This window comes from Podarcis vaucheri (assembly GCF_965113315.1).
Source record: "Podarcis vaucheri genome assembly, chromosome: 7".
NCBI classification, from domain to species: Eukaryota; Metazoa; Chordata; class Lepidosauria; order Squamata; family Lacertidae; genus Podarcis; species Podarcis vaucheri.
In genome coordinates, this window is record NC_138765.1 from 83,799,631 (window position 1) to 83,811,774 (window position 12,144).

General features: G+C 47.3%; 1 protein-coding gene across 1 annotated transcript in view; it reads right to left on the reverse strand.

Moving 5' to 3' along the window:
• The window catches only part of ALPL (alkaline phosphatase, biomineralization associated), a 64,716-nt gene that overhangs the window by 27,979 nt on the left and 24,593 nt on the right, over positions 1–12,144 (reverse strand). The window contains exons 3-5 of the mRNA XM_082230168.1: positions 11,193–11,312; positions 8,810–8,925; positions 1,099–1,273 (exon numbers count right to left, since the gene is read on the reverse strand). Of these exons, the coding sequence (XP_082086294.1) occupies positions 1,099–1,273; positions 8,810–8,925; positions 11,193–11,312 (411 nt within the window). The remainder of the gene's footprint in view (positions 1–1,098; positions 1,274–8,809; positions 8,926–11,192; positions 11,313–12,144) is intronic.

A 12,144-nucleotide genomic window follows, 5' to 3' on the forward strand; every position in this document is an offset into this window, starting at 1 on the left:
CTCGGTCCCTGCTCCTGCAAACCTAGCAGTTTGAAAGCACGTCAAAGTGCAAGTAGATAAATAGGTACCCCTCCAGCGGGAAGGTAAATGGCGTTTCCATGCGCTGCTCTGGTTCTCCAGAAGCGGCTTAGTCATGCTGGCCACATGACCCGGAAGCTGTACGCCGGCTCCCTCGGCCAATAAAGCGAGATGAGCGCTGCAACCCCAGAGTCAGTCACGACCGGACCTAATGATCAGGGGTCCCTTTATCTTTATGCCGTAATAACAATGATATTTATATGTCATCCATCTAACTGGGTTGTCCCAGCCACTCTGGGAGGCTTCCAACATATATAAAAACATGATAAAACTTTAAATATTAAAAAAAACTTCCCTATACAGGGCTGTCTTCTGAAGATTGTACGATCGTACCTTGGTTGACGAACACCTTGCAACTCAAACATTTTAGCTCCTGAACACGTGAGTGTTCTGGTTTGTGAACGTACTTTGGAACCCGAATGTCTGACACGGCTTCCAGTTGGCTGCAGGAGCCTTGGTTTCCGAACGTTTTGGAAGTCGAACGGACTTCCGGGACTGATTCCGTTCGACTTCCAAGGTACCACTGTATAGTTACTTATCTCCTTGGTTTTGGGGGTTGCGTAACTCCATACCTGCCAACATTTCTCTTATGATAATAGGGACGTCCTAAGGAAAAGTGGAACATTCCAGGATCAAATTAGAAACCGGGATGGCTTCTGTAAATCTGGGACTGTCCCTGGAAAATCCCAGACTTGGAACAAGTCAGGCCACTGACTCATCTGGATCGGTTTCTCTGACATTGAAAAGCAGCTGCTCTCTGGGAATCTAACCCCCTGAGATTGAACCTGCAACCTTCTGCCTGCAAAACAGAGGCTCTGTCCCTGAGCTACATCCCTGCCCCCAGAAAAGCACCAGTAACTCTTCACTTTTGCATTCAGAGGGCACACAAACAAGGTTGCTTCCAAACAGCAAGGGGCTTTAAAATCAATAAATAACTTTCCACCCAACTCTGGCAGCAAAAGTTATCTGTTGGAAGGAGCCACTGGACACCCCTGATTTTGGACCCATTGTCCCACTCACCTGCCACCTTCGCCCATTTGAGGATAGAGGTCACTTCGTTCCCCGCCGTGGTGTTGCACTGCGACCTCGTCACAGCCGCACTGACCCCCAGCGTCCCCTCGTTGGCCTTCACCCCACACAGGTAAGCCGTGGCTGTGCCCGCGCTATCTGGGACCTGGGCGTTGGTGTTGTACGTCTGCGGAGAGCAATGGCAGAAGGGCAGTTCGAAAGGACGAAGCGCAAGTAGATAAATAGGTACCACTCCGGCAGGAAGGTAAATGGCATTTCCGTGCGCTGCTCTGGTTCGCCAGAAGCGGCTTAGTCCTGCTGGCCACATGACCTGGAAGCTGTATGCCGGCTCCCTCGGCCAATAAAGCGAGATGAGCGCCGCAACCCCAGAGTTGGTCATGACTGGACCTAATGGTCAGGAGTCCCTTTACCTTTACAGGGGCCACATAAACCCGTTCCGCATTTGTAAAAATGAAAAGTAAAAAAGTGCACTCTGGAACTCCCTGCCCCTTGATATCAAGCAGGCACCTTTGCTGTGCTCTTTTTGGCGCTTGCTAAAAACATTTTTGTTTAGACGAGCCCACCCAGACGTTTAGAAAGTTGACGCGAGTTTTAATCTGTTTTATTAGTCGATCGTTATTTGAACTTTTCAAAAGCTTTAAATGATTGTTGTTGGTTTTTCTTATGGATGAGTTTATCCTTCCAACCGCTTTGAGGAGGGCTTAAAATCAAGTAATTGTTGCCTAATGAAATAATAATAATAATAATATTGGCGGAAATGACTGGCAGAATCCGAGACCAGGGAGAAGAGTCGGTGAAAGAAGACTGGAAGAAATTCAGACTATTTACAGAAATATTGTAAAATTAATGAATGTTAGAAGGATGTTGGATAGAAAATAAGCGGTTTCCTGCTGTAATGCTAGAGATATGGAAAAAATGGTTTACAAATGGGTAAAAGCTTGATGGTAAGGATTTGCTGAACTAACAAATTGAACTGGAATACAAAAAAGGGAGGTACGAGAAGGTCTGGGGAAATAAGCGTAAGGAAGATATGTTATGAAAATTAATGTGTTTTTTAACTGTTTTTATTGTGTGTGGTTTTTTATTTTTCACTTTTCCTATTATATTTTAAAAACTTTAATAAAATATCTTTTCTAAAAAAAGAAATAATAATAATAAAGAGTTTGAACATGGTAGGGCAGATACTTGGTGCGATGGGGAGGATGAGTTTTTCTCCTGCTGCACTGCCCAAGCTGTGAGCTAATCCCTGAGAGAAAGCCTGAAATAAGGCTCTGAGGCAGGATCAGCCCCATAGGCAGCCCTTCCCCATTGCACGGCAGAAAAGCCCACTGACATCCTCGCCCCCCCCCCGAACTCCTGTAATAATTATTATTATTATTATTATTATTATTATTATTATTATTATTATTATTATTATTTTCATTTATATCCTGGCTTTTTCCCTAACAGGAACTCAAGGTGGTTGACAGCTAAAAAGTAGAGGTGCAGCTAAAACATCGAGGTGGGGAGAGAGCACTCATTTTAAAAAATAAAATAAACAGAAATAGAATTAAACATGTAGATTTAATAATTTTGTTTGTTTGTTTGTTTGTACCCCGACCATCTGACGGGGTTGCCCCAGCCACTCTGGGCGGCTTCCAACATATCTAAAAACATAATAAAACATTACACACGAGTTAAACATACATTATAACTCACTAAAACATTTTTTAAAAATACCCAGCACTGTCAAATAGAGGGGGAAAGACCAATTTGTTAGGAGAAAAGACAAAAAAAAACACCAGTTGAATAGAATGCAGGTAGGATGTTTGTTGCCTCAGTCCTCACAGTGGTGGCAGCCCAGTTAAAAATGTCGTAGCGCAAATTAAAAATACCTGAGGAATTGAAGCAACCTCGGCTGCGGTTGACACTGGGCTTGCTTGCTGGGCTGGGGTGCGAAGCTGCCTAGAGCATTGGGGTGGAATATGGGTGCAAACAGGTTCTATAGGCAGGGAAGGAATCCGCACCCGTGCCATATAAGGGGCGTGCGGGAGACCTGCGGCACATTGACCTAGTTTTATGTGGCCCCGGCCTAATTTCAAAATCCCTCTGCAAGCAATCAGTACAGTCCTTTGTGGCAGCAGCAATGTGCATCGTTCCCCTGACAGCCTGGGGAGATGGAGAGAGGGGAGTGATGGAGGGGGGAAAGTTGGTGACAGAAAGGTAAAGGGAAATGGGTGGGAGGAAGGAAGGAAGGAAGGAAGGAAGGAAGGAAGGAAGGAAAGAAGGAAGGAAGGAAGGAAGATAGATATAAATTGATAGCTGATCAATAGATTGAAAGATCAATACATGTAGATGGAAAAACTTTGGCAGGATTTGAGTACAGTCATACCTCAGGTTGAATGCGCTTCAGGTTGAGCGCGTTCGAGTTGCGTTCCGCGGCAACCCGGAAGTAACGGAGTGTGTTACTTCTGGGTTTCGCCACTTGCGCATGCGCAGACGCTCAAAATGACGTCATGCGCAGAAGCGGCGAAATACGTTTGCTTCTGGATGCGAATGGGGCTCCGGAACGGATCATGTTCGTATCCAGGGGTACCACTGTATTGCTTGTAACGTACAAAAAACTTGAATTACCTTTTTTTTTAACGCATTAGAGAAAGTAAGATAAGCAGAAGAAATAAAGATTTATAATGGTAACCATGGAAAGGCAGAGGGAAGTCAAAGGGTTCAGAGAATCCTAGTTGAAGAGGTGAATGATGTGTTTGAATTTAAATTTGTTATGTAAAACTTAAATCAAAAATATATTTTAAAAAAGAAAAAAGAAGATCAATAGATGGGTAGTGTCAGGGAACTGCCCTCAGCTCAGAGGCGAGAGGTGGAAGGACAGTTGTGCTACAGGGAGCCTCCGAAGATCTTAGAATCATAGAATCATAGAGTTGGAAGAGACCACAAGGGCCATCGAGTCCAACCCCCTCCCAAGCAGGAAACACCATCAGAGCACTCCTGACATATGGTTGTCAAGCCTCTGCTTAAAGACCTCCAAAGTAGGAGACTCCACCACACTCCTTGGCAGCAAATTCCACTGTCCAACAGCTCTTACTGTCAGGAAGTTCTTCCTAATGTTTAGGTGGAATCTTCTTTCTTGTAGTTTGGATCCATTGCTCCGTGTCCGCTTCTCTGGAGCAGCAGAAAACAACCTTTCTCCCTCTTCTATGTGACATCCTTTTATATATTTGAACATGGCTATCATATCACCCCTTAACCTCCTCTTCTCCAGGCTAAACATGCCCAGCTCCCTTAGCCGTTCCTCATAAGGCATCATTTCCAGGCCTTTGACCATTTTGGTTGCCCTCCTCTGGACACGTTCCAGTTTGTCAGTGTCCTTCTTGAACTGTGGTGCCCAGAACTGGACACAGTACTCCAGGTGAAGTCTGACCAGAGCAGAATACAGTGGCACTATTACTTCCCTTGATCTAGATGCTATACTCCTATTGATGAGGCCCAGAATTGCATTGGCTTTTTTAGCTGCCGTGTCACACTGTTGCCTCATGTCAAGTTTGTGGTCAACCAAGACTCCTAGATCCTTTTCACATGTAACTTGCGATGCAGTTCTTCCTCTGGCGAGGAGGGAAGCCCCGCCTCCAGTGGGGAAGGGGCGCAGGGACCAGAAGATGCTAGGGAGAGCCTCAACACCGAGCCTGAGCAAGGGGAGGGGAGGCAAGTCCCCCTTTGCCAAGGCCCGCTCTGCGCAGTAGGTTTTGGGCACAGAGAGGGGAGGAGAAGGATGGGGGTCACACGACTCTTATGCTGGGGAAGGTATAAGGACCGCCCACTCCCAGATTCTGCCAGCGACTGAGCAGACATGGACTTGCGACGCTCTGCACTGTAAAAACAGTGATACCTCGGGTTACATACGCTTCAGGTTACAGACTCTGCTAACCCAGAAATAGTGCTTCAGGTTAAGAACTTTGCTTCAGGATGAGAACAGAAATCGTGCTGTGGTGGCGCGGCGGCAGCCAGAGGCCCCATTAGCTAAAGTGGTGCTTCAGGTTAAGAACAGTTTCAGGTTAAGTACGGACCTCCGGAACGAATTAAGTACTTAACCCGAGGCATCACTGTAGTTTGTACAGATAATAAAGCCTGGAAAAGACAGGTTGGAGTCTTGCCTGTTTGCTCTCAAGCAACCACACCAGCACCTGACAGGTAGATCAACAGATAGATGGAACGAAAGAGGGTGGCCGAAAAAGAGAAAGAGAAAGGGGGTGACAGAGAGAAAGGAGGGTAGCAAAAACTGTCTGAGAGAGTCTTCTGGTGGCCCCTGACAAATTATCCCTTGGAGGCCTGCCCATATGAAGTTTGGACTTTCCCCCACTTGGCCCAGAGCAGGCTGAGGATGACAAAAACAAGTTGACCGGACGGAGCATCTTACTTGGGGGGGCCTTGTTAAACTTCCTGAATAAGAAAAGGAAGATAACTGGTGATGATCAGTGGGTGGGTGGGGGGGAAATAAACAGAGTTTCTTGAGTCTGGGAGGAAGAATGCCGTCCGGCCTCTCAGAACACTGGAACGCAGCATTCGTCCAGGAAAACATATTGACTCTGGGTCTGTGCAAACAGAATGTTTTCTTGATGCAGCCCACAAATTCGCTGAGGGGGCTCCTTGCTGCAGGCGGTTGGGACGGTCCCTTAGTGGGGGGCTGTGGAAAGGGCCCAGTTGTGAGATCCTGGGCACGCTCGCTCAGAAGTAGGTCCTGTTGTGATCCACGGGTCTCTCTCCCTAATAAGGGGAACACACAAACAGCTTGCCTGAATCTAGCTGCTGGCACTGGTACTGTAGCTTACTCTAGGAAGCTGATGGATCAGCACCTCTGGCTAATCTAGCTCAGTATTGCCTGCACAGACTGGCAGGGGTTATATCCCTACCTTGTTTTCTTCTTTAATGCTCACAAATTACTTGAGAATCCCATTAAGACCATAAGAGCCTGGAATAGCACCGGCGCAGGGAATCCTGTGCAATTTGTTCTTGTGTTTCTTCTTTTTTTTAAGAAGAACTCGCGGCTGATTGACCCAGAGTCACCCCGCCAGGGCACAAGGGGTGGTCTACCAAACATGTCAATGTATCCACCACAAGACGGGCCAAAACAGAAGGTGCCTTGCGCTACCAGATTCCAAGCTGGGGCTGGGAGGAATGTGCTATGTTTGTTTTTGTCACAGGACAGGGAGGCACTTAAGGAGTTGCCCTTGCTCTGGAAAGGGCCAGCTTCCAGATGTTGTCTGGGGGGGGGAGAGAAAGCTGTCCAGGGGCTGGACGCACGAGCAGGATTTGAACGATGAGCAACAGAAGGGATTAATATTATAGTAGTTTTGTTAAGGTTCAGAGGGAGAAAAATAGAAACACCATGGAAAAGGGGCTGGGAAGTCAGAGGAGGGAGTTTTTATTATCTGGAAATTTTGGGAAACTTAATAAAAACAACTTCAGGAAAAAAGGAAATTGCTGCCTCCTTAAAATGTAAAGGTAAAGGGACCCCTGACTACTAGGCCAAGCCGTGACTGACTCTGGGGTTGCAGCACTCATCTCGCTTTATTGGCCGAGGGAGCCGGCGTACAGCTTCCGGGTCATGTGGCCAGCATGACTAAGCCGCTTCTGGCACAACCAGAGCAGCACACGGAAACGCCGTTTACCTTCCCACCGGAGTGGTACCTATTTATCTACTTGCACTTTGATGTGCTTTCGAACTGCTAGGTGGGCAGGAGCAGGGACTGAGCAACGGGAGCTCACCCCGTTGCGGGGATTCGAACCTCTGACCTTCTGGTCGGCAAGTCCTAGGCTCTGTAGTTTAACCCACAGTGCCACCCGCGTCCCTACATCCCTAGAAATGGGGCAAGGGGAGAATGCCCCACATTGCTCTTGCCACATGAATCTGCTCTGCATACAAGTTTGCCAGCAGGCACTGGATTCAGGCTGCACCCGGGCTCAGCAAGCACTGTGAATTTTGTTTTACAATATCCCCATCAGTATGTCTCTTGGCATCACAGCCACTCTTAAAGGATCATTTAAATCAGCCACAGACCACCTGGCACCCTCTCAGCGATGGAGCAACTGCCTTGCATGTCCCAGGTTCAGTCCCCAACAGGCAGAACTGGGCAAAGTCTCTCTGCTTGAAACCCTGGAGAGAGCGGCTGCCAGTCAGTGTAGGCATGGCTGGGCTAGATGGACCAACGGTCTTGTTTTTTGTTTGAGAGCCAGTGCGGTGTAGTGGTTAAGAGTGATAGACTCGTAATCTGGTGAACCGGGTTCACGTCGCCGCTCCTCCACATGCAGCTGCTGGGTGACCTTGGGCCAGTCACACTTCTCTGAAGTCTCTCAGCCCCACTCACCTCACAGAGTGTTTGTTGTGGGGGAGGAAGGGAAAGGAGAATGTTAGTCGCTTTGAGACTCCTTTGGCTAGTGATAAAGCGGGATATCAAATCCAAATTCAAACTCTTCTAGATTTCCTGCAGAAGTCGGTCAGCATTCCATGGCCACAGAGCACTTCCATTCTTCAATGGGATGCTTCGGGTGTTTCCTTCCACCATTTAATATATTTAGGTGCCGAAATCCAGCATCGCCTGAGCTCGGCGAGTGCAGCTTTCTCACAGTTGCAGTGCAGAGTGTTTGAGGACTGGGACATTCGCAGGGAAACCAAAATGCTTGTTTGCAAAGCTATTGTACTACCAACCTTACTGTATGCTTGTGAAACATGGACCACTTATAAACGCCATCTCCTTGAAAAATTCCGTCAACGGTGTCTCCAAAAATTGTACACATCACTTGGGAAGACAGGCAAACTAATGTAAAAATCACCAGTGTCGAAGCAATGATTCTTCAACATCAACTTTGTTGGACTGGTCATGTGGTGTGGATGCCTGATTATCATCTTCCAAAGCAACTACTCTATTCCGAACTTAAAAATGGAAAGCGTAATGCTGGTGGTCAACAAAAGAGGTTTGAAGTCCCTCTCAAGGCAAATCTTTAAAAATGTAGGATAAACACCAACAATTGGGAAACACTTGCCTGCGAGCGCTCCAACTGGAGAACAGCCTTTACCAAAGAGGTCATGGGCTTTGAAAACGCTTGAACTCAGGATGACAGGGAGAAACGTGCCAAGAGGAAGGCACGCTTGGCAAACCCTCACCATGATCAATTCCTGCCCGAAAACCAGTGTCCCCTCTGTGGAAGGACGTGTGGATCCAAAATTGGCCTCCACAGCCTCTTACGGACCCATTGTTAAGACCGTGTTCATGGAAGACAATCTTACTCTGCCACGAGGGATCGCCAAAGAAGAAGAAGAATATATTTTGGTGCTGTTTTATAAACCTCGAGGTTTGTTCACTCTTGAGCAGTGGGCGTTGCCATTTTGGCAGCTTGAAACAACAGCACTTAAAACAACTCGAACATCAGAAGTCGATGACTGGACGTACCTCTGAGTAAACGCGCAGAGATTAAGCGTGCGTGAATCTGTTAACTATGAGTTTCCACATATGTTTGCTGGAATCGAAGGGCGAGGCTCCACATGTTTTAAAGAAAGGGGTTTTTTATTTTATTTTATTTTTAAAAAAAGAATCACAGGGTAGCAGACCTTCTGTCTTATCTTCACCCCAAGTAAAGAAGGACCACAGCCTTTGTGATGCCCATCCAAAAGAAGAGAATGGGAGTAGAGGCAGGGCTGGAGAGGTCTCCTTACCTTGGACAAAGCCACAAAGGGAAACCGGTCCATTTCCAGGACTGTCTCTTCCCCATTGTTGTTGCTCAGCTGCCCCTTCAGGATGCGAGCCGCTGTCACCGTGGGGACTCCCATGCCTACAGTCAAAAGAGCCACACGTGAGAAAGGCTGGGAAAGGCCTTTACATCCAGCTGGCATGTAAAGTTGAACCTTTCACTTGGTGAAACTGCACTCGAACCAAAACCACAGCTGACCTTGGGAATTCACACTTTTCCGAATTTTGCAATGCAGTTCCCCAGCCCATAAATGTGTGCGGAAATTAATATACTGGAATGTTAAGCGTGCATATAAACACATATAATAGGTGAAAAACAACATATCGAAAGGGCATTACATTAGTGGAAACTGTTAGAATATATAGTTACATCGTGCAGGAGAGTGTATTCAGAAGGGACTCATTCAGGTGTCCTACATTCCAGGAAACAAAATTCCTGCAGATCTGTTGCCTAAGGTTGTTAACAGAGAACAACTTAAGATTTAGGTACAGAGGTTGCAATTGGGTTGAACCACAGGTACTACAGGTTACATGGAAGGGGGGAGGATGTTAGGATATAGTTCCATTCCACCTTAAAAGGGTACAGGCATGACATTGGTGTATCACATAATAATAATAATTTATTATTTATACCCCGCCCATCTGGCTGAGTTTCACCCGTCACTCTGGGCGGCTCCCAATCAAATATTAAAAACAGTACAGCATTAAATATTAAAAACTGCCCTGAACAGGGCTGCCTTCAGATGTCTTTTAAAGATAGGATAGCTACTTATTTCCTTCACATCTGAAGAGGGGGTGTTCCACAGGGTGGGCGTCACTACTGAGAAGGCCCTCTGTCTGGTTCCCCATAACCTTACTTCTCGCAATGAGGGAACCGCCAGAAGGCCCTCGGCGCTGGATCTCAGCGTCCGGGCTGGACGATGGGGGTGGAGACGCTCCTTCAGGCATACAGGACTGAGGCCGTTTAGGGCTTTAAAGGTCAGCACCAACACTTTGAATTGTGCTCGGAAACGTACTGGGAGCCTGTTTACTCCCAGCACAGTCTGCTGGGAACTTCCGTTGTATTTTGCTTTTGCTATAGTGCTGTTTTGTTTTGTTTTTGCTGGACACGAAGGCAAGCAGACATGTTCTCCTTTGTTCCTGAGCTATGCTGAATAAAATGCTTTATGCTTGCACATCTCTCTGTTCAGAGCGTGCACGAGTCTCTAAACGTATCTGAGGCTCATGTCGCTGACTGACTGATGCTGTTCCACGGGAGACCGGTGATCGTCCAGAGCCAGCTGGGGGCCTGCCTGATGCCCCCGTCTCCCCGGCAGTATCCCAACAGAAACTGCTTTGCAAAAAAAGCACATATCAGGGAGGAAGGGAGACTGCATATGTAAAACTTATGTGGAAATGTGGACGGCTGAACTCAGAACCAGGCAGAATGGAAAAATGAGAAACTCAGGAAAACCAAGCTGGATGGATTCATCCCTGTGCCAACTGTGACACGTGGGGAAAGTCCCTGTTGCACCCTGTGCCAGGTAATGACAGGCAATTTGGCCCCAATCAGGGACAGAGAGAGCAAAAAAAGCTGACTCAAGCTTTCCATTCTCATGATTCATGTCAGAATAAAAGGGAAGAACTAGGGATCAGGGCGAGGAGGCACAACCCAGCTCACACTTTCCTGAACAAAATGTGAACCGAAGGAGATTTATCCTTCCACATGTGAACTTTTCAGAATTTTGCAATGCACTTCTCCAAGCAAATACCGTGTGCACCAAAACCCAAAGAAGCCTATTTGAGGGGAAAGCATGCATAAAGGTGAACACATTTGTGAAAGTAACCTGGGGGGGGGGGAATGGATGATATTTGATAATAGCAATAATAATAACAATAGTAATAATTTTATTATTTACGGTATATGCTGCTCATCTGACTGGGTTGCCAACAAAATATTTAAAACATCCCCTGTTAAAAACTTCGCTGAAGCCTTCAGATGTCTTCTAAAAGTCAATTTGTTGTTTATCTGTTTGGTATCAAGGGCAGGAGCCACCACTGAGAAGGCCCTCTGCCTGGTTCCCTGTAGCTTCACTTCTTGCAGTGAGGGAAACACCAGAAGGCCCTCGGAGCTGGACCTCAGTGTCCGGGCAGAACGATGGGGTGGAGATGCTCCTTCACGTATACAGACCCCAGAAACAAGTATGTGGAGGGGTGTATTCCCTTCTATAGGGGAAGTATATCTGGGTCTAACAGGGAGCAGCAGTCTGGGGAGACTTCAAGTCCTGCCCTCCTCCTTTGTGTCTGAAGCCCTCTATTGCCCCCTTTCCCATCCCACAGGCTTCCACCGCCCCGTGCCCCAGATCTCACCGTCCCCGAGGAAGAGGATGACATTCTTGGCCACATTTGTGTTGAGCTCCTGCAAGCTCAGGGCCCTCCGCAGCGTCTCCTGGGCCTGCTCTCTCCAGAACCGGGGGTTCTTCTCCTTCTCTGCAATTGGGAGGAAAGAAGACGAGGATGACTGGAGGCCATAGGGCACCCTGTCACCTCCAGGGCTTGCGTCAAGATTGCAGGCGGAGTCCACATTCGTCCTCAGGAGCTCTGCACCACAGATCAAGAGGGGCTGTGTGCACTCCACATATTTAAAGCGCACAACCTAGTTCCCCATAGAATCCTGGGAACTGTAGTTTTTTAAGGTGAATGGGTGTCATAGCCCTGTAGTGAGTAAACTACAGTTCCCAGAATTCTTTGCAGTGAGAAAAGTCATGCGCTTTAAATGTGCGGCGTGTGTAGCTTGGCATGCTCACAAGAATTGCTCACAACTGTTTTCACAACAGCGCCTGCTGTCTGTCTGCTTTGCACATGGTCTTGATTGCAGGAACCGACTGGTTGCCGGGCTGCTCTGCCAGTAAGATGTGCCTCTCCAATTCTTTCCAGGTGCATTTTAACCGCATGGGTGGTCCAAATAATTTCCCCTCCCCCCATACAATTTGTGAGAGAAGGACTAATCCCTTAGCTTAATCTGTCTGGATGAAGGCAGAGGGCTAACCACTCATAACGAAATTACTATGCGCCAATAACAGACATGCCTATGTGTGGCCTAGTATTAAAAACAATATTCTTATAATGGCAGCACTCAGTCGCTGGCACTTTAAAAATATCCTCTTCCAAAGCTCTGCCTGGTGTTGACATCTTTCCTCCTCACCTGAGTGTTTACAAATGGCTCCTTGACTTCACTCGCTGCTCAGCCAAAGACCTGGGTCGGGGAACAGCTGCCAGGCCAGAAGTGAGCAAGCATTTATCGTAGAATTGTAGCCTTGGA